The sequence below is a fragment of the Colius striatus genome, chromosome 3 (assembly GCF_028858725.1).
Source record: "Colius striatus isolate bColStr4 chromosome 3, bColStr4.1.hap1, whole genome shotgun sequence".
NCBI classification, from domain to species: Eukaryota; Metazoa; Chordata; class Aves; order Coliiformes; family Coliidae; genus Colius; species Colius striatus.
Window position 1 is genome coordinate 75,675,952 of NC_084761.1, and position 23,821 is coordinate 75,699,772.

The following is a 23,821-nucleotide window of genomic DNA, read 5'->3' on the forward strand; positions in this document are numbered from 1 at the left end:
TCAAATGTACCTGTAAAATAATTTAAGTACATTAATTCAGTACAATTAACACAGGAAATACATATTTTTGCAATTTTCCAATTTGTTATCTGTTCTAATATCTGTTCTAATTTTCAAGAAAAAGTAACACAAGATTCAACACAATAAAACCTACCTGAAATTCCAGCCCATAGTTCTCCCTGCAGAATTCTCTCAGCTTAGGATACACATGTTCTCTTAGGGCACTTCTTTCTGCTATTGTATCTGTGTTGGGGAAAATGATGTTATTAACAATATTCATATAAACTCTCTTCTCTTAGTCAGAGATACAGATTTATCACATAAAAAAGGGACACCCCACAACCACACACATACATGCAGACAAACCTAATGAAAATCAAGCGCTGGGATTTAATGGCCAAACTCTTTGTACAAACACATAGAGGTGTTTGCATGTGCAACATTAGGTTTCGTTTACATCTTAATATCTCGATACATTGCAGCTCAATTAATTTTGTAATTCACCAGTCTCTTTAACAGTGTGACTTCTCTTTAATTTTCTGGAAGCTGAATTTTACAAATTAGAACACTATGAAACAGAGGGATATAAAAAAAATGAAAGAAATCTCTATACTTATAAATAAATCAATTACATGAATTAATTACATTGTATCAAGGACTATTTCTTCATCACCTTTAATCTGATAGTATCTTAATAGTATCTTATAAGGAAGAAATCTGTCAATAGCATTATTTATGGTTCAGTTTTTTCTTCTATCATAGTAAATGCACAGTTCTGACATCACTATTCTTACCATGCAAAATAACATGTGTTTTGAAAACAAAGTACAATATGGTGATGACACCAACACTAATTATTAATTTCTCTCTATTCAAGTTAATCTGAATGCATTTACATAAAACACATCACTCAAGAAACACACTGTCAAATGTGAAGTAAATTTAGTCGGTAATGAAACCTTCTGGAGATAATAAATGGTAATGTCTTTCCCAGTAAGACAGATACGTGATGGATTTTGCTAGGTCTAGACCGTGACCGATGTTGACTGAATTAAGACACAGAGCGATGACACCACCACTAAGTTATTTTCAAAAATAAAACACAACTGTTGTAAACCACTAGATCTGAGTGCCATGTGATGAAAAATAAAACGTTAACTTATGAATGATGGGGAACTTCTACTGCAGTTAAAGAAGTATTTGTATAACTGCACTGAAACAAAACCATAAGTTAAAACTGATTTAATGATCCCCATATTGTTGCAAACCAGAGATACATACACAAATCTTGTTTATCAGAGATACGGCTGATACACCTCAGTCAGAGGTCTGTTCATAGAATAATGCTCAGATATTTATAATAATTTGTATTTTGACAATTCTAGGAGAGTGTGAAATCTATAATTTAATTAATTACATTGAATTTGTGATATCCTTCTTAAAATTTAAATACAATTTTGAAATACTACACAAACATGTGGTATAATTTCAATTTATTTTTATAAACAGAAAGCAATCCAGAACACCTCCAGAGAAATATTTCTTGCAAAATTTTCACCAAGGTAAAAAGGCTATACCACAAAGGCTCAAATGTACAGCCGTGAGCTTAATCCAATTTACCTGAATTATCACAGTTCTTCCTTCACAAACAAAGTCATAGGTCTAGTAATTTTAATAAAACATCCTCTCTAGGTTATAGCAACAATACTATATATTTATCATTTCATGCTTTAAAATACACTATGTTCTGAAGACAACAGTCCAGAAGCATTATTCAAGTCCTTGCTCCACTGTAAGATTTCCATTTGACTGTGGGCATGCTGCTCGAGGCAAGATACTAAATCTGAATCACATCACTTTTATATATCCAATTTGAACACTACAAATAAGATAGACCCTGCTCTGGGCTACCTTCAGAGGAGCGTGGCCTCCCTTCCTCTCTCCTCACTGCCTTCTCAGAATTCATAACCCTCCTCTCCCTGGCACTAAAGAGGCTGGACCAGCAGTGCTGTGCCCAGCTCTGGGCACCCCAAATCAGAAGGATGGGAAGAAAACTGGAGAAGCTACTGCAGTGGTCAAGGTTCAAGAGCACATGGCTTACAAGAGGAGTCTGAGGGTTCTGGGTTTGTTTAGTCTGGCACAGAGTGTAAGGGAGACCCAACTGCAGCCTATAAATACTTCTAAGACACTTACAGAGATGATGGAGCCATGCTCTTTGTGATATTATCAGATGACGAAGTTCAGAATGGACACCAGAAGAAGCTTCTCTGTCCTTGGAGCATTTCAAGACTTGACTAAACAAGTTCACAGTTGACCAGGTTACTGTTGCCAGTGCTTCAAGAAGGAGGTTAGCCTACATGGTGTCCCACGTCCCCCTTGCAACCAGCAGTAATCCTGTCCCTTAAAACTGCAGATTTGGCATAGTCATCCAGGCCCCTCACACAGTGCCTGGGAACACTTTTGCTACTGTGTGAGCTACTGGGAGCAAAACTGTACAGTAAAGCAGCTGGTGCCAAGGACCCAGTGTCCATGGCATATGTATTTCAGAGGATTTTACATTGGATTGGGCTCAAGCTCCTCAAACATTTGGAGTCCATTACATGAGAACCTTGAGTTATCTTCCTGCTTTTTATGCAAAGGGAACTCAGTTCAGACACATGAAAACTGGTATATGGTAGGAGTCAAAGTATATCAGATAGAGATAACCAAGAGATTCTCCCCAAAAGCGTACTCCAGATCTGGATGAATACAGATGCATCCTACAAATACTTAGAATGGGACTGCACGAATCAATGCTCTCAGCCCAGAGCTGCCTGAGTTAGTACATAATGAATAGAGGGATGGATGAGTTGCTGTCTCCTTAGGATCCAGTCATTAATTTTTGGTCATACTTTAGTCTCCAAGTCTAACCTTTCCTGCAGAATGTAGTACACAGCTAACAAGGTTAATTAGTCAGAGGGCTGCATTGTGCCGACACAGCAGTATTATTTTGGCTCCAAAGCAACTCTTCTCAGTTGGACTCTTAGCTTGGAGTCACTGTACTGCACAGTGTTGCCGTACTTTGTGATAAAAGCTACCTGTGTAATTTGATTAATTTGAAGTACTTCTATTACTGAGCCAAAACAAAATGACTCTTGCCTTTATAAATGGCAGTTAATAATGACTACAGCTTTGTTATTAAGGAAGCAACATTTCACAGTTACTGTTTGCAGTTGCTTATATGATAAAGTGATATTGGACAGAACAGTTGTAGTAGGGAACTAAAACAGGCTAAATTGCAAGAAGAAAAACAAAATTGAAAAAGGGTAAAAGTTACAGGGAAACATGACTGAATGATAAATGTGAAATATTTTGTCTAAGGTATACAACAGATAAAAACATATTTTGCTGCTTTCCTTTTATGCCCATAGGATTTGCACTGCAGAACCCCACTGACTCTAGTTACAGAACATGGAACTGTTCCCTGCAGTGTAACTTGTAGAGTCTTGTTCAGAAAATGAAGCTACACACTGCCAGTGTGTTACACTTCTAATACCTTACAAATGAAAGAGATAAAACATTCCTTCAACTAGAACTGTGTTCTGAGTAAGATACTCAGCATACCTATCCTGTATTTTCATTCCTACCTCCAAATCTAATGGAATGCACTTATGTAATTGGAATTTTAGTGTGGTGCTTATATTAACGATACATTTGTAACAAGTAGTGAAACTTAAAGGAAACAGAAGTGCAAACAGTTAGGATGAACAACAGTAATTAGTATGGATAGCAGATAGGCTGGTTTCATTAAATAAAAATCTAACCTGATTTACAGTGACAGCAAATCTGTGAAGCTGGCAGATCCAAACAACAAAAATGTCACACAGGCAAATTCCACCTTCCAGGCTGCAGCTACAGATGAACGGCTTAGCTAAATGACATTCTTTTAGCGGCCAAAATGAGACAGTAGCTGTGAGATGAGCTTTATAAACCTCCTAATGTTAATTCTGATGCTCTGAAATCTAAGTGATATTCCACAATAAACCATGGGAATGAAAGTACATCTGCAATAACATAAACAAGACTTTAAAAACCCCCAACCTGAAACTTCTCTCCAGTATTTAAAGGAAACCAAAATCTGTCAGTCTTGAGCAAGACAGTGACTTGCTGAATGCACATGGTCCATACAGGTGCTAACTCTTACAGATGGCTGCCTCCTAAGCCAGCCCCTAACCCTGTCGTTGTGCTCATCCCTACACTTTGAACTTACTGAGGATGCCATTGCAGCCTTCCCTCTCCCTGTGTATCCCTAGTGTAATGCTGAGGGCTGCACTAAATTTGCCAGATACTCCTTTTTGGCCTTTCTGCCAAATGACAGGCAATCACTCTTTGTGTGAGGTGTGATTTCTGACAGCTTGTAGCTCAGTCAAATCACTGCCAGTTTTCATTAGAGCACTCAAAGGTGCTGCTTCTCAGCATGAACTATTTCCATGCCAAAGTCTGACCTTCAAACACAAGCTGTTCTGCTATTAAAGTCACTTATTTTGTTTTTAATAGAGAAAGTGTATCTTCCATTCTTATGTTAGTAAACAGATGATGTGTATTTATAAACAGTTGCCAAACATTAATTTCTGAGATAAAATAAGTTATGGAAAACAGCCTAACTGAAGAGCATTTTAGAATGTATATGCAAGTGAACAGAAAGAGTTAACGCAGAAGTTAACTGATGCAAAGTGCCCATTTTCAGGCACCAGTTATTGTGCCCTTTCACCAAACAGTTTCTCTTCCTGCTAGTGGTTGTACTGGCCTGAGTTCAGCCACAGGGATGGGAATAGCTGTGTCATGCATGTGGGTTGCAGCCATACCATGACTCTAATTCAACCAAGGCTTGGTGCAGTTGAATAAGGAAGTTGCCCAGCCCGATACTGCTATTGTGTCACACAGAGTGTGCCAATGTGCGGATAGTGGGCCCTACTCGACCACCCTCAAAGGAACAGCACTCAAGTTGACAGTCTGTTCACAGATATGTAACTCATGAGTACCTTACCCATGCATGATGCAAGGTAAGGCCCTCAGCACGGGAAAATCCCAACCAAGGAGGGTGTTTGTACTGCCACTATTTGACCAAGAGAGGAACGCTGCATTCTCAGCTCACCCGAGACAGCAGCAAAATTGTAGACTGACATAACAGGTTGAGGCAGGCAGCTGAACCTGGAAGAATCAGGGCAGAAAGAGTAAAAAGCTGCCCATGCAGCTGTTCAAGGCACTACAGAAATAAATGTCATATGAGGTCATGGAGCTGTCAGTTTTTATTTCCTGCCCACCACGCAGGAAAGAGCAGCTCCTTGTATGCACAGATGAAATAATTTCTGTATCGACCTCTTGTTCTCGGTGTTCCCATGGTTTCTAGTGGGTCAAGACAGAAGCTTGTTGGGCATCTTGACCTCACCTCTTTCACAGCCTACTTCTCTGCTAGCTTAGTCTCCTGCACAAATGCACACAGGTATGTTTATTAACATGTAAGGCTGGAGTCTCTTGTGCAATTATGTAAGTCCTGGAGAGGGAATTTCTAAGCTAGTCTTGAACGCACAGTCACTCAGATACTTGCCTATCTTACTTACCATTCTTAATGCTTCAATTTGATGGAGGGTAGGACAGATGGTTACTATAGGAATTATTTTTAATGCATTGCAATAGTAAAAAATGTGCATATTTCATAAACATTGTCTATTAACTGCAGTGAGAATTTCTGCACTTGAATTATCTAAGGATATGATGCAAATAAGGTTAAAAATTACTTGCCAGCAAATACCAAGTAGGGAAGTGGCTGCCAAGCCTCTTACTGCTAGTATGCTCTTGTCACACACAACTATTTAATGGAATTACTCCTTTTAAGCTACCTTTTTTACTAATAACACACAACAGCATTGTGTATTACCACTGCTACCAAAAGCTTTGAATACTAGTAGGTAACAAATGTCCCTAAATATTATGGAAATTTTGTCTCTGGAAATAATACCATAATAATCAGTCATTTGCATTTCTATAGAGCCTTTCATCTGAGAATCTCACAGCACTTTGCAAGCAATGAGTGTGAACCTTGGGAAAATGACTTGAGCTACCTGGTACCCTTGCCTTCCTAGAAAATTAACTCCATAGACTGTGTTGTCATTTTCTTCCCTCGGGGTTTCTGTGAGTAGAAAGCATTAGAATAAGCACCCTTAGAATAAGCATCCAAACCTTCCCAAGACTCTTTTTAGGTAGATTGGGAATTGGAACAAATTGGTCTAGGTCACTTCTTTCCAAGCAACACTGACAACTTTCAGGTTTCTTGTGGCACTCTAAGAGGGCAAATAAAAAACTGGATAGACTGAAAGCCATTCCTCAGTGAAACTATATCCTGTAATGGCTGTAACCCTCCAAATAAATTCTGACTAGTTAATACTGCAATGTTATTGTGATGTGCACAGCTGCGTGTCCTCACACAGTCTGATGGTGGGAGCTCTCATGAGATGTGCCGAAAGCGTGCACGACTGCTGAACTAGGGAGGATTTAGGTTGTGGTCCTTCAGCTCAGAAGGCTGCTGTATAACAACACTGGTGGCACCTCCCTCTCCTCGACTGTGAAGAAATGACAGGATGTGACTATAAATTTGTGGTCTACACCAGAACATTTAAACAAACACATTTTCAATACAAAAGACCTAACTATCTGAGGCAGGATGCAAAATGCAGGGCATAATTATAACCCTAAAACTTCTAGCTGCAGCAATTAGCTTGTCTTTTTTAGCCTAAAATCAAACAACACCCTGTTTAAAAGCAGGGATAGTTTTAAAATCTGTTTCTCTGAAATGTTCCCCACTGTCAGTTCTGTAAGATGACAAATTTAAAACAACACATACCGAATATGTATTTATTAAAAAAAATTATAATGTTTAATTTGGGGCCACGTGTGGCAGTGACATAAAAACTCTGCATCTTGACTGTTCATATGATTAACCAGTGCCACCTATTGGCTTCAGAGTAACACCCAGTTGTCGACTTACCTACATAAAGAAAATGAGGCAACTAGTAAAATCAAAGGGGTCAAGACTCATGCTAAAGTAGAGAGTTTAGAGGACCTATCAGTATCGAACTGACATGACAGAAAGGAAATATGGTTCCTATACCATATCAAGATTCAATTTTTGTTATTTAGATGTAATTGTGTTCCTAGTTAAAAATAAGTGTTGGTTTCTGAGGGGTTTGAGTTTTATTATGTGTCCAGGATGCTTAAATGAAACAAATCTGGAGCCTGATCCAAAGGTTGAGTGAGGTTAATGGAAAGATCTGGTAATGTCAGGGTTTGTGGCAGGTATCAAAACCCAATAACTTTGGATGCCTAACTAACTTCCAGAGTTTGGACTAAATCCTTTAATCTATAAATAAAGACATAAACAAACACTACATAGTTGTTAATAACATCTAGTGGGTATGGAACGGGTGAGGACTCTAAAGCACAATTTTATATCATGATGCATTCCATTAACTAAGCTCACGTTACCCTTTAGGAACACAGCATCCTTACATTTGCAAGTACTTGAAGAAAAAAGAAGTTAGATTGACCTGGAATTCTTTCCCAATCCTACAAATAGTACCTAGACTGCAGCTTGGGTGTCCAGGCATCCTCAAATCTTTTGACTATGTTTAGTGGCAAACACTGCAAATACAAATGCATCTGCGTGCAGGTGCCAATGCACAGTGGGAGCTTTAGCAGCATCACAGGTTGAAGGCAGGATCTCAACAGGGGTAGATTTTTTCATTTCACAAACTGCACAAGTAGAAGAATTCAACTACATCTAACTCTTTCATTGAATAAAGCAAACTAGGAAAAGCTCTTGAAAATGTGGTACCTTGCAAACAATAATTGTCATATAATTAAATGATGTGACAGGAGAAACTGAAGAGACAGCACATTTAGAGACACTGAAATTAAGTTTCAAAGTTATCTCTGCAGAACACAAAAGCTTATTACAACTAAGCACTGGCAAACAGCGAAGCCTGCAAAGACACAAATTTGCAACTATAGTCAAAAGTAACGTGAAAGAAAAACTTCTTGTGGAATCTAAAGAGGACTACTGGGTAAGCTGTGCGAAAATGCCTAACAAAAGACATAAAAAGAGCCACTGTAGTAACAACATGCAAAAATCCTACTAATTCATCTAGAGATGTCAACTAACACTTCAAAAACTTCAGGAATTACCTAGAAAGCAAGAAAAAAGCCGTAGAGCACTGGAAAATGTTTTTAACAATTAAGTTGTATGTACTGAAGTAGCCTTACTATTTTTTTTTTCTGATATCACTGAACCAAAGAGAAAACAATCAGGGTACATTACTAAAACACTCAAGGTAATGAGGCAGTGACAATCAATAAAGCAATGGAATGCCACAGACATTTTGCTTCCTAACTGAACTGTGGATTCAAGGGCTGTGAGCAAACGAATGATTACATTTTAGTCTTGGAGATGGCATAAAGCAGAGGCAAGCCATAAAAAACCATGAGAAAGCAAGGCTCATAAAAGCATAGACATATTTCACTGTACAGGCCAGTTTAGGCCCATTACATACATTAAATACACCTCGTTCGGAGGAAATTCCAATAAACACTCTTATGTGACTTTACTTCTGGCAGCACAACAGAGCTCTGGAACAGCCCTGCAAGCACTGCTGGCTCCCTGGTGAAGTTGCCCTTCCTTTCTGTAAACTTTCTGTTTAAATTCACAAGTAAGAAAAAAAAAAAAAAAAGAAATAATCTAATTTAGCTTGTACTTTGTCCTTAAGTTTGGCAGAACGTGACCACAGTTCAGGTCACTACAAAACTGCTAAAGTCAGTCAGGCCAGCTGGAAAAGCATGACTGATAAATGTAGCTTACTATTATGGGCTTCAAGTGGAAGATGTGAAGACTTTTATGCCAGAAGATGAAAAAGTCTCAAACTTGCCACTTGTGGGTGTGCAGAGACACCCACAGAAGACATGAGAGGTGCTGCTTGCTATCAGTGCAGTAAGCCTGCATCAGTAAAGTAGGAGTTTTCTTTGCAACAGGCTTTTTTTTTCTTGATGCTAAATGGAGAGGATTATTAAATAACACTACTGCACAGCCAGAATAGTTCTTGGCTGCTGTAGAAAGAGTTATCAAAGATGAAGAAACTAAATGGCAATCCTAGCAAAGGAGAACAGCTGCAAGAGGGCATTAAGCCCAGAACAACAGGACTACGTAAGGGAAGGATGCCAGAAACTTAACCACGCCATGCCTAAATAAGTGAATCTCAACTGATTTCTTAACAGGACTATTTCATAGAAAAACAGACAACTTCTACCTACCCATAACCACCTCTTACAGGCAATACTGTGGTACAATGGTTTTTAAAACTGAGAATTCCAGCTGGGGTCTGAGCAAAAAGTCATTGAACATGACCAAATAATTCACAAAACTGGCTCATTTTGATGGATTATGTAACGTCTGAGAGGAAAACAATGATTGACATGTAAAAGAAAATGACTTACCTTACCTCCGTTCTCCCTTACCCTTTCCAATTCGAATGATTCATCTAAGCGTTATTTTTAGAGAAGATTACATAATCCAGTTGAAAAGGTCATTTTTAATAAATTCTATAAAGTATTTGTTTTTATCAGTAAAATATTTTTCTGATGCCTGGTTTTTTACTAGATGTTGCTTTCTTCTTCCAGATTTTATTAATTTCTTCTGCTTGCTAACCAAATTTGCTTGATTATATATTAGGTAATAGTACATTTGCAGTTTAACAATCTTGAGGGGTTGGCAATTGAAAAAGGACAATACCCGTTCTAGTCACTTGCTCCATTTGAGAAGCATGTGCTGTTGAAACAATTAAGTTCCATTTCTCACAAATATCTTTCACAAGAGTGATGCAGAAAATAATATTTGAAGAACTTTCAGAACAGATATACCAATTTAATCAATCAGTGACCGAACTACTATCTTCTAAATCAGTACTTTAAAATGACTTTAGCCATCTTCTCACAACTCTTTGCTCTTATTTGCACAATAATCATACCCAATGAGTCTCAATTACTTTTAAAGGATGATAAAGATTATAACACTAGGTTTTCAACAGCAGCATAGGAGTTGGCTGAAAGGATGGACTTGACTTCTTTTTTATTTCTTGTGCTGCCAGACGCTATCAGTCTTTCTTGGTGCCTGTGAAGTTATTTGTCCCTTGGCCACGGAATAGACAAGAACTGTACAAATCATCTTTTACCTTCCTCACCTACACACAGTTAAATACAACTGAATCCACAATGGAGGATCTCATTTCTTTCATTTGAAACAATTTTGAATTTACATAATGACTATGAAGAGCTGACTGTGGTATTAACACTGGAACAATATATCAGCAATGAAACTGCTCAATACAATTGTATAGTATTACACATGGTTGATTATAGAAAGTATAAAATAGAACATTCATAATTAAAACAGGTGGAGTGTAAGGAGATCATTTGCATTTTTAGCTCTATTTTCTAAAGAAAGGGGTAATAAATGATGACCTGTGTCCTCTATATCTTCCATTCTCGTTTGAAAAACATTTTTAACTCAATGACTGATTAAGCAAATCTGTCTGAATTATATTAATCTCCAATATAATGAAAAACCTACATGAGAATAAATCACCACGTAAATACAGGAAATCTGTAAATGAGTCTCCTGTTCATAAATGAACCACCAAAGGAAGAGCTGTCAAATGAACTACTAGACACTTCACAAATGGCTCATTTGAAGGAAAGCTTCACCTGACACAAGCAGACCACTGCAGGACATATATCCATGCTAAAATAGTCTTTGTGGGAGTTTATTGCTTTATATGATCTATTTTTGTGTGAATACATAGATCTGCTTCCTGACGTGGTAAAAGAACGAAAAGGCAGAAAATGGATTTGATAAATTCACAAATAATGACATGAGTGAAAGTTACTCAAACTCATTGTAAGCAAGGAAATTTTCAGGGGATTTTTAACCTTTGGTCATTTTTACTGATTAATGAGCTTATCTGGTGTCTGAGTATGTTGCACTACTGGTAATGCAATGGAAGACAGTGCAGCAGTATGCCACAGTCTCTTTTCCTAGGTATTTTCTTTACTGCTTTGGAGACAGCTCATGAAGAGCTAGACAGTCTCCTGCCAGGAATGGCACAGGTATGTTTAATCTTCCATCAGGCAGGAGGACAGATCCAAAGGCCTCAAGAGGTCCCTTCCAGCCTCCTGGTCTTTGATTTGCAAAACAATAACTAACTAACTTATGAGACAACTGTCTCAGCTCCCTTGGACCTCCTTCAGAGCCACATATACTTGGTTTAAATGGCATGCCATTTAACTTTGTGGAACTCCTTTTGCCCACCACAGATTGCTTAATTCTTTATAATCCCATGTTGTAAATAACTTGCATTTCAAACTAAATCATCATACAAACTTCACTAGTGTCTTAATACACCAAATGAGGAATCATATAAAACATGAATGCTTCAATAACATGCTTCAAGAGCATTGCGTAATTCTTCATCACAATTAAATGTAATTCAGTACATATATAAATAAGACCATTATCAAATTACATTATGGTTTTATAATTTTCTTATCATTTTCTAGTAACCACTCCTAAAACCAGGATCAGTATCTGAGCTATACTGTGAAAATGAATGAGAAAACTTGGCATTGTCTTCAGAACAAATAACTTTGTCTTGACTGAACAGTACAAACTATGAATCTAGCCACCAAGACTATTATCCAGTGAGGAAATATATTTCCTTTCATCTCCTTTTCCAGAATTTCCTTTATTAAACAACAGCAGGCGTGAAAAAATAAAAACATTGTATTTCATTTTAAGACAATCACTTCTAGAGCAGTCATACATTATTTGTGTTATGTTTGATTATGACAGTAAAGCAAGATCCTCTAGGTAGGTGTGGAAAATTCTTGGTAATAGAATAACCCTTAACTGGACTCCTTTAGATTAGACACCATACCTTAGGCTCCTTAGAATACTGGAAACTGTAATTTCCTTATTTTTTTCTTAGTATAGCTCCATTTTAACAACTCCACAGAAATAAGGTCATTCAGGTACTTAGGTCTTCACAATTAAACTTTATTTCTATATACAGATAGACAAAAACATATCATTACAATGATGGTTTTGGAGAAAGTTGCTCTTTTAGGTAGGTGCTCCTATTCCACAGATACTTCCACTTTTTGATTTTTGGCTGAATATGCATGGCCTTGTTCTTACAAAATTCTCACTGTTAGCAGGATTAGGCATTTCTTGGGCAGTAACCTCTCTCAAGTCTTTGAAAGGTGGTTACAAGTATCAAGATTATTGACTAATAGTAAAAGCAACTAGACAAACTCCTGGGAGCAAAGGACCTCACAGACTGTTAAACACAAAGAGCCAATCTTTATAATTTGTCCCAATTGTGTATTCTTTTGTCATCCATCTGAAACTCCCTGGGTCAGAGGGGAAGGACTGGACTCCTTTGGTCTGACTCATTGCATTTTCTTCTCATTTATCTCACCTATAAAAGCTGATGTGCTTAACTCTACAAATATGGATAACTCCTCTCTCTAAAAGTATTAAATCCACATAGTTATTTGATGGTTCTCAGTATTTAAAAGTATTCTTAATCTAATAAAACCCAGTCAGTGAGATCACTTGTGAATAAACAGTGAGTGTAAGCTCAAGCAGCATCAGGGCTTCGGTTAAATATAATCTACAGTGCCAGTCACTTCTTCCCACACTGCATAGTTGGGCATCAATTTTGTACAACACAAACAATACTAACAAACATAATATATATTGAAACCACTATGCTAAAAGGAGAGGTTGGAGGGCTTGTACAAGGCATTTATTTTGCCAATGATTTTTAACTTTGAACTTCCACGAGCTTCTGAATGACTGTTTTATACCTTTATAAAGTGCTGTAGCTTGTAAGAAATGCAAACCCTCTTTAATAATATGAACACTTCAAAGGGTCTGGGCTTCAGAAATGCCTGCCAATAGCAATCACTGCAGTTGAGGAGCTCTCTGATACTTAAGCTGTCCAGATAGGGCTCTTAGTGATTAACCTTCATTTCATCTTAACACTTTGTAGAAAGTTACTAATTAGAGACTCTAAATAATAATGTTACAAATATTATTGCTATACATCATACATACACTATAATAACTACATGTCTCAATACTTGATTTAGGTAACTGAAGGACAAAGCTGGAGATTTACAAAGCAAAGGTGAAACTGGGAAGGCATTCAATTTCTAGTAGTGTGAAATACTCTATTAATAAATATTTGTGAGTGTTTAATCATACCATAGAGGCATGTCAGTAGACTGAAGACTGCAGCTGTGCCACCCCAAGCAAAACTAGGAGCGAGTTGTACAAGAGTATTTGTCAGGCTCTGACAAACTGATCTGTTTAGCTATTTGATCAGTCCCAATGACTGATACTTAGCGACAGCATGATTCTGGGTTAAGTCCAAGTGTGGATGTCCTGCCATTTCCTAGTCTATCCAGTTGCTGGCACTAAGTGTATCTCGAACAGCCTGATAAATCTAGTCTGTAAAGGTGACCTTTTTTTTTTTCTCAAAATTCAGATTCTATACCAGAATGACTATAGCTGGTCAAGCATAAGGTCTGTCCAGCACAGTGTCATGTCTCCAACAATGGACAATAGCAGATCCTTATGGAGGATGCTTAAGGTCAGGTCAAAGATACAGGCAGGCATGTAATTACAGTGGTGAAGAGGTGGCTTACAAGAGCTGTATGTGGAATGTTGTCTCCTTGCCCCACATAGCAGCACGCACAATACACTCTGCACTGACTCAGGGCTCTCTCTTCTTTACCTACTTACACTGCTTGTTTTCAGCTACCTGTGATTCAGCCCTATTCCCTTTTTGACTAAAGATTTTGTGAGTAAAAGCCTTTCTCTGATACAAAACCTAAATTAATAAAAGTAACATCAGGCCAGTGGAGTTATTTTAGAGTTGCACTGGCACAACCGTGATCAAATTGGGTTCTCTATTTCTAGCTATTAATATCCTTCTTTAATTAAAATTCCAGTAAGGGGATAAAGCAGTTGTCTTGAACAGCACTGCCTATATTAAAACCTGCCAGATTTCTCTGTATTCCACAGACAAAACTAATCTATGACTATGTTGTATTTACCACCGTGAATATATTAAAACCTTAAATTACTGGTAGCTAAATATTACTAATATATTATTATTGCAGCCTGAAAGAGTATCTTTTCACAAAATATTCTTTCAGCAGATGAAAAAAAATGCCGCTCAGGCACTGCCCTCGTACCTTGAATATGAAGTTCAGTAATTCCTTGATCTAAACTTTTCTTTCCATAGTAAATATTTTTAAACTCTCCAAACAAAAAAGTCTAATGTGGGATTTTCTCTTCTGTGCTTACACATCTGTGGACACATGTGAATGTTCTTGAAAGGAGCTGTTCCACTGCGTAAGCTTAGAGAGCGGATGCCAAGTTACGTACCCTTTGTACTACACTGTTCTTAGGTGATTATACAAATCCCACCCAGAATACACCTGGTCTCCTTGAAACGGAGCCTTGGGAAATCCTCATTAGTGTGCAGCACAGCAGCTTGTTGCTCAGCTGAGAGGTCATCCCACTGCCCTTCATCAGGCAGGAAAGCAGCAGCCCTGGGTCAATGGGGAAGGCACTGTAATGCTGCCTGTGCTGTGCTGCTTCTGTTTCAAGCTAGGCCTCACACCTTGCTGGGGGAACAATTCCCAAGAAGGACCTGATTCAATGCTGCTGCTGTCCATCATCCAACATATCAGTTGATGAATTAATATCACATGGGATTTGCACAAGCTTTTCATTATCCCTCACTGTACTTAGATACTGTGTCAAGTGTATAGGTCTGTGAGCTCCTCTTTGTCATTGAAAGGACAGTCACTTTGCACGTGAACAAGGCATGCTCCAGTGTCCTGAGCACATCTTGACCGCTCTGTATTTCTAGTTTAATAAAAACATGCATATATAGATATGCACACATACATATAGATACATAACTACAGTATATGGAATGAGTCTAGCATGCAAATACATCTGAAGAAATAAAGCTATTTGCAAAGTTAGGAAGAAAAGAAATTGTCAATTCTGCCGTGTTTCAATATTATTTCCTCAATGCTAAGAAAACCAGTCACAGACCTAAGGTGAAGCTGCATACAACCCTGAATGTTTACAAGTTTACTTGTGGATAAAAATCTAAACTCCATAAAGCTTTTACATTTAACAAATCCTAGGTTGTTTTTCAGTAATGCTGGAATCACAGCCTTGTGATGCCCTTTGGACATAAATACTCAGTTCTCACAAGGGGTCATGTCATAACAGCAAGTTTGAAAATAGTATATGACAGTGTGACTTGAGCTTTATACATCCATTTATGCCATTTTATACAGTTTATACTATTGTATGTAATTTATCTATGCATGGGCAGGTGTGTGTATACACACTATAGATCCCTATTTAAAAGGTTCAGAAAAATGCAATTTTAAGATTGTTTTAAATAAAAAAAGAATGATCACATGGTTAAAAATTTTAAGTGCTGTGTTTTAAGTAGATAGCTAATTAAAACTTTTGGGGCTGGCAATTCCAGACGCTGCTTAGTGGGAAGGTGACTGGGTTTCAGGTAATTCTAAATATCAAGAAGAAAGAACAGAAACAACAAATGCAATAGCTTGCTGTTTTACTAAAAAGAACCCCATAACAACCCACACCTCTTGATCTTAGCCTTGTTCCTCAAATGCATGTCCTATCTTTTGGGTACTTAAATGAAAAGTTTTGTTGAAAAATAACCAAAAGTTCTCAATGTTTCCACTTGCATATTCAGAGCAAATTGCTAGCCCAGTCCCTAGGCTGCATGAGCAAAAAACCCACAAAAAAGAACAGTGGAACATGAACAGTTCTTTTCACACAGTTTATCAACAGTTTCTGAAGTTTATCTGTCTGGCAGAATAAAGTTCAATACAATTCAGTCTTCATTCTAGCCCAAAACGATAGTTTGATCTAATAGGAAAAAAGGCTTGAGGATCTGCTCAGCAAAAAATCATCTTGTTTGGTTCTGCTTGAGATCTATTAGCCCCGCCTTGCAAAAAATTCTGAGCATGATCAAGACTTGGTCATATAGTCTCAAGGAGTCAGATCTTGCTTTCTGCTCAACAGCACCATGGACAGAAATGGTCTGTGGCAAAATAGGAAAACGAGAGGCACAAATGCTGAAAATGGCAGGCTTCCTTCCAACCTAATGAACTGTAAGTATGCCTGAACTCAGGGCTTTTGAAATAAGACTTATTTTTCAAATCTCGAGGCCCATACCAAACCTAAGGTACTTGAACCATGTAGCTTTCCCAAGCTCTGAGATACTCAACTTTCTCTCTAAAACTATCGCATTTCTTTTTTCTTCCCCAAGTGTAGCTTGCTTTGTAGCTCTTGAACATCACAGTGATGTGCGTCACGTAAAACCATATATAGGTACAAAGTTAGGTAACCAGAACTAACATTTAGCACAAAAAAAGTCCTGGACTTATTTGTCTCCACATCTCCGCAACACCTCCCTTGCAATTTCATACACTTGAACATCTGTGTTTTCCTTTAGCTAAGGAATAAATTCCACCCAGATTATATAAAATTGTCTTTTATAAAAAGATCTTCAGGCAATGTATCCAAGTAGGGACACCATATGGTAGGGACATCATTTTGAGGATGGTCAAAAAGACCATCATCATAATAAATAATCGTTATTTTGGCTGTTGATTTTTTTCTCACATTAAGTCTTCCTCAAGAATATTTTTCTTAAAGGAATGAAAATTTCAGGTAAAAATAATACCACACACCTGGAACATGCTAAGAATGCAAAGTTATATCTTTTAACACATATGGCAATAGCTTTGTAATTAAAGGAATCATTATTCTTAATCTGTTATGAGTTATCTACCTTCATATTCAAGTAGCACTCATTTACAAATGCACATAACAGTTTTTTTCTTTCTCATGTATATCAACATGCAGAAAAATACATGTAATTCCTGCAAAGCAGCCTACAACATTAGGTCTGAACAAAACCATGGCTAAGACTCGTTTCTGCAATTACTATTTATATAAATAATCCATTTCTAGCCAGTAAAACTAACTGCAGGCGAGATTTTTTACTTCATGTATCATGAAAAAATATGTAAATTGTACATCCAACATTTGCACACTTTGAATTGAGTGTTTTTCCAAATTAGCACAAAGTTCTGGGTGATGCCTGGTAATGGAAATAAAGTAAGTTGAAGAACTGTGTAATAACTCAAGAAAATTCAAATTCATTCACCAGTGTAAGATAAGGAAATCTCCCTCAGGCAATCTATGGAGAAGCTGGTGAAGTTACTGCTGCACAGGTTGGTTCTATACCATGCTTGTACAGGGGAGGCATGAAAGTGGTGATAATATCAGTAGTATCTTCTATCAGAATAAAATCTTCATTTTACATTCCTACATGTATATATAGGACTTCATACTTGAGATTATTCATCGTGACAAAATTGGTATTAGTTAAGTTTTCCATGTGTAGTTGGTTTTACAGTTTTAAAAATGGGTACCAGAGGCACAGAAGCTGTGAGAAGCTTAAACCAGGCTGTTAAAACAAAGCTTGTTCATGACCTCATCACAACTGTTTCTGTTTGCAGAAAAGAAACGTTCTGAATGGCTAAAAAATACTAACTGTCAAGATACAGAAGAAGCAACCCTGTGTTGGAAGTTAGGAAGTATGCAGAGGTGTTGCACAGAGCAAAGGGAGCAGCACGCAGCTGAAATCTTTGCCATGTGAAGTGCTAAATGCAACCCTATTTACACTTTGAGCTAAGACGGGCTAAAACCACCTATGTCAGGATGCTCTCAGATGCTATATAAAGGTATCGTCATCCTCTCTTCAATGGAACCACCTGTGTGTAGGATTTGGCTTTATACATATCCCTCGTCAGTGCATTAATTTTCCTCTGCTAAATTACAAACATGAAAGGCACCTTCACAGACAAAACTTACAGAGCTCAGTATAAAAAAATTATCTGCATCTTAGATAATGGAAGCAATAACAAGACCTTAAGTCAAACCAGCAAAGGGCTAACTTTCCCACTGCCAGGAGAGACACGAGAACTAATAATTATCACAGTTTTGACTGTATGTTCCAATTCATGTGATTAATTTTCAAGACAAATTCCTTACTCCAGTTAAGGCATCAGTTTCAACCAGGGCTTGCAATGCTACCTCGTATCACCACATAATTTCTAGAAATGGTAAACTTTGCAACTTTAGTGACAGGAGTCCCTGGAATGTTCTGAATCTATATGGGGCTGATGTCATGGCTCTACAGAACAGAACCATATGGAAGTTTATCCCTGTTGTGTTTAATATAAACAGGATGTTAATGGTAGGCACCTACACAGGCACTATTGAGTAGCAGAGAAATTTGTCAATCAATTGCTGTTACAGTCCACAAATTTCAACATGTAACAGTAAAAGCAGTTATTACAATCACGCAGATAACTTACTTTCCTTATCACCTTGAAGCGATAACAGTATCTTGAGAAAAGCAATACATCATTTAAAGCAAGATCTTCAAACTCTCTTAATCAAATACATATTAAAATAGATGATTTCTTATATCTGATGAAATGAGAAAAAAGACTTTTTTATATTCAAATAATATAGCAACTTCAACGTTTTTAAAGATCCAATCATCTTCAGTGAAATGAAGATTGATTAATTGATATCAACAATTTGACCAAGACAATACTGTTAACTACCAGGGGAAAATACAGTTTCACTCAAAATTTCTTCTGGAAAAAAAGAAGCTTTAAAAGGAAACAATTTTGTTGTTATTACCCATGTTCACTGTCACTTGTTCTTTTTAGGGATTTCTGTTTGTGGAATTCTGCAAGTAATCATTTTCCCAGTTGGATAATAAAACCATAAAAGAATTCAGTCACACTCCATGTTTGTAAAGAAGAGAACAAACCCTGATTCACCAGAGTTCTCCACTATACACTTATTAAATTAATATAACTCAAGAAAACTACTTTAAAGTTTGCATCCTTTAAGTTCTACATAAAGTTTTTTTCTGACTGCCAGCAAGATTAATCCCTGAGTTTCTGTGGTACCAGGATTTTGCTAGATACAGAGCCAAGCCAGGGTTTTCACTCCTACCTCTGTGAGTCTGGGGCCTTACCACCTCTTTCAGAAATGCTCTGCACTAAGGAGAACAAGTATAAACTATACTGGTACGCTGAAAATTAATAAGGCAGTCTGTGGACATGCAAACACACATCAAGGCTTGGGGCTTAAATATGCTAAGTAGTTTACTAAGTTGGAAAAGTTTAACCTTTTTTCCAGAACTCCTGCTTTGTGAATGCTTCTAGGCATTTTTCAAAGAGCAAACAGTACTTTACTAGATGGTATCTAAATCCTGTTGTGGACTACTTTTATTCTTTTTTTAAGGTGACATGCAGTTAGCAATATTTCTGTGTCACAGATATCACTGATAAAGTCGTGCTTGCTTCTCATTGTTTAGGGTCTCCAAATGCTCATACACAAAATCTGTAACTACGCTGAGATTTCTGTCCCAAACTCTCATTTCTGAAAGCAGATGCAATGCTGCAGACAAAATTTTGTGTAGGAGACGTGTTAATCTTTGTGAATAAGTGAGCCTATGAAGAAGCTAAGAGAAATAATCCTAAACTGTCTGAATTATTTTCTTCCTCTCAGTGGTTTGTTTCCTTTTTAAAGCTGAAATTGTGAAATAACAACGCAAGGGTAAAATCCTGCAAGTGGATATATATGGCATCAAACCCCAACTTTTGGAACTAGTTTAGTGGTTGGGGTTTATTTTTAGCAAATATGTAGCTAACATATGCAGCTCTGCTGATGACAAATGCCATTCACGTCAAATACGGAGGCATCGGTAGCTCCACAGTTAAGGCGACACTGGCAGAAATCCATTTCTAATGAATAATATATCTTCTAAAAATTCACACCAATTTTCTTTCAGAGCCAAATGAACTCCCCTCCCTCCATTATCATTATTTATATCTCTTTGTTTAGATGGCAACAATAAGCTGTCAGCATTTTCATGTCTTCCTTAAGGAATGGCATAATTTTTAAACAAACAGACGTGTGGATGTGAGAGCTGAGTTTCCTTGTGCTGAGAGCAGCTCAGAAGACCTGGAGGTGTGGGAATTCTTCAAGGCAGTGCTCTGCCCACTTTTGCTTGTGAGTGCTATTTCTCATACTCGTACACGTAAGTATTGGTGCCAAGACAATTTTCACTTCAAAATTCAAACAATTTTGTCATTTCAGGCATGATTTTCAGATCTCTGATGTTGACATAAAAGGTGCCAGTATTGTTGAATTAGAAGTGTTTGGGGGAGTGAGGGGGAAGATGGTGGGTGATGGTGTGAAAAAGAATTGTGAATACAGTGGGCTCATTTTCACAGACAAGAAATGTCACAGGTGTGAACGCCTAATTTATTATTTCCGTACTTGAAGTGGCAATAGGCTTCACCAACTTAAATCTTAGGAGTGGGAATGCCACCTCCTGAATGTATGCAAATTTCTCGTATCAAAGGGTAATTTTAAAAATAGGCTTTAAGAAGCTGCAGGATGCCTAATTAGTTCTGATACCGAGTATGAGATCCCGAGTTTATCAAGCTAACACTGCCGGTTTCTGTGGATGCTTCCGTAGAAGCAGAGTATGACCGAGATCAAAGCATCACATTTGCTGTAGCCTCAGCCAGAGGAGACCTGCTTTCACTGTGCTACGAAAGCAATCGGAAACTGAAGCAGCCTCTCCAGGGGAGCTCCACAAAACATCCCCCCGGAAAAGCTTCCCCTTCGGTAGAAGGCTGCCCGTTTCCACGTCCTGAGCTCCGTGTGACCCGCTGCTCCGATATCGCAAAAAAGAGAGATGCACACATACACACACCTGCACATATACAGCCCCGGTGCCTTTCAGGCGTGTCATTTTCTGGCATAAAACTTCAGGAGTGGAGGACATTGGCACCTCTAAATCCCGCTCCTAGCTCGCGGCTCCTAGCCGCTCAAAGCGCTGCCGCATGCCTCGCCTCGCCTCTCCCCCCCATCCCATCCCATCCCATCCCATCCCATCCCATCCCATCCCATCCCATCCCATCCCATCCCATCCCATCCCATCCCATCATCCCGGCCGCCTCGCCCCGCATCCCATACTGCCCGCCCCGCCCCACCGCCCCACACGGCGATCGGCGGCGGGGCGGAGCGGCCCCGGGCCCCGCTCCCCGCAGCGGTGCTGGCCCTCGGGGCTGGCTGAGGGGGGAGCAACAAGAAGCCAGTCTCGACCGTGCCGCGGGCCCCGGGGCGAGGGTGCCCGGCACCGCCCGGGAGCGGCGGTCAGCGGGAGGGCCGGGGAGCGGCGCCGGCGGCAGGGGGAGCTGCGGGGCGGCCGCCGTTACCTTCGGGGTTGGCGCTGATGAAGACACGGACGCTCCTGCCGCTCGGCACCAGCTGGGACGGCAGCGCCGAGAGGTTTCCGGAGAAGGCGGCCCGCCGCAGCGCCGCGTCCCGCGGGCAGGGCAGCCTGCCACCCGCCCCGGCCGGCCACATCCCGCCGCGATGCAGGGCGATCCTCCCAGGCGGCCGCCGGGCCCCGGCTCAGGGCAGCCCCAGGGCCGCCGCGGCGGCAGCGGCGCTCGCCACCGGCTCGCCGGCAGCGGCCATGCGGATCCTCCGGCTGCCCGGGGCCGCCACCTGCCTCCCGGGCGGCGGCGCGGCTGCGGCTGGCGCTGGGGCCGGAGCGCAGGAGCAGCGAAGAGGCGAGGCAGCGGCCGCCCCCCGCGCCGCTCTGCAGCAGCAGTCTCGGAGCGGGAAGAAAGTTTGCAGCGGAGCGGAGCGATGCCGGGCGCGCCGGGACGGCGGCTGCCCGCACCCTCCTCTCGCAGCGCCGCCCGGCCGCGGCCCCGGCTGCGGCGGAGAGCAAGCGGGAGCCCGGGCGCCGGGACTGCCGCTGCGCGTCGGGCTGGCGAGGCTCTCGCGTTTCCCCCTCGTCCCCGAGGGCTTGCGGCGTCCGGAGCGGGGAGAGGTCTGCGACGAGGCTGACGGCGCGTTCCCCTGCTCCGAGCGTCTCACAGCCTCTGGGCCGGATTTTTATAGGAAAGCCGCTGCTGGCGCATCCTTTGGGGTCTGCAGAGTTCAGAGCGCATCTTGTGTTCTGTTCTGTAATCGCCCGCACAGGAGTCCCACCTGCTCAGATACAAAAGGGAGATGCTCTTGCTGCCTTTTTCTTTCTTCCTTCCGTTTTTGTTTTTTTTTAATCAGTTATTTATTTATCGGAATAAATGAAAAGCCACGTTTTAAAGAATGAAACAGGAAGGAAGCAGCGAGAGCAGCAGCCGGCGGGATGCGGTCCCTTTGCAGCAGTCAGTGGCGGGGCATCCCGTCGGGCAGGGCCGATGAAATATTCAGGAGGGTGGCGGGGTCGGGCCGCGGCTCCGCGGTGCGCCGGGGCGGGCGAGGCGGCGCCGGGGCCCCGATGGCAGCAGTGCAGTGGGGTCCGGTGCGGTGCGGTGCGGTTCGGTCTGGTCCGGTCCGGCGCGGGCGCCGTGCGGCGGCCCCGTCCCCAGCGGGCGGCGAGTTTAGAAACCTCCCAGGGAGGGGCGGGCAGGCGGGGAGCCGGCGGCGGAGCGGAGAGGAGGGGCTGGGGGGCAGGGGAGGGGTGGGCACGGGGCCTCCGTGAGCCTGACGGGTCTATTGACGGTGGGAATACCTCCTTGGGAGGGAGATGTGTGCTTCGACAAGGGTTTGGGGGCGGCTACTGGATGCTGGAGATAGAAGTTTTTATTGCGGAGTATCTCTGTAGGCTCTCTCATCTGCTGTATCTGATAAAAAGCTGATTTGTGTATTTTCACACATTGAATATATACTAGACTGTGTACAACGTATATAAAAGGACCTCATTGTGTATTTATACACAGTATTAATGAGCTGAGGTCTTCTACCCCGCCTTCCCCGCCCTGGTTCTTTTGGTCCCCGCTTGCTGCCGGACGAGCTGCGGCGCGCGGTGTCGACAGGAGGGGTGGCTGGGCTGGCTCCCAAGGAGGTAACACCACGAAAGTAGGCAAAAGCAAACAGCCTAGCTCGGTTTCGGAGACGAAGGTAACCGCCAAATGGGTTACTTCAGTATTCCTTAACAGATTTATTTATTTATTTAAAAAAATCCTGATTTCTTAAAGAAATAAGACGTGTGCAAAATTGTAGCCCGTGGTTATAAGGGAGTAATGTTGTTGCTATTTGCTTGCTGTTGCTTCATTAGTTCTGCACGCCATAAATTGGTGGCCAGTTTCAACCAAATGAAAGGGGGAGGAAAATTTTAAGATACTAATTCTCAAAGAGATAACATTCCTGTAGTTCTGGGAACATAGCTGGGCAGGGCACAGTGCACTTGTCCGCAAAGAGGAAAGATACACCACATACACTTCAACCATTCAGACTGAAACGTCAGCACTGGACAGTGAAGTTGTGCCACTTTGTTGGGAACTGAATGCCCAGGGACTGGAAAATCCCTCTTTCAATCAAAAGGCTTATTCCTGTAGAATCCAGGGGTATCCAATAAGGAATCTCACTTGAAGCCTCTCATGGTAGATACACATATTTCTCTTCTCTGTGGATTCTCTGATGCTCTGTTTCAGACAAGCCTGAAGCTTTGGTATAATTCGGTTAAAAAATCTGACAGTCATGGGATGC

At 40.5% G+C, this 23,821-nt stretch overlaps 1 protein-coding gene across 1 annotated transcript in view; it reads right to left on the reverse strand.

The window, feature by feature from the left end:
- The window catches only part of NWD2 (NACHT and WD repeat domain containing 2), a 53,810-nt gene extending 32,125 nt beyond the window's left edge, over nucleotides 1-21,685 (reverse strand). The window contains exons 1-2 of the mRNA XM_061993233.1: nucleotides 21,535-21,685; nucleotides 155-243 (exon numbers count right to left, since the gene is read on the reverse strand). Of these exons, the coding sequence (XP_061849217.1) occupies nucleotides 155-243; nucleotides 21,535-21,685 (240 nt within the window). The remainder of the gene's footprint in view (nucleotides 1-154; nucleotides 244-21,534) is intronic.
- Between the last annotated feature and the right edge of the window lie 2,136 nt (nucleotides 21,686-23,821).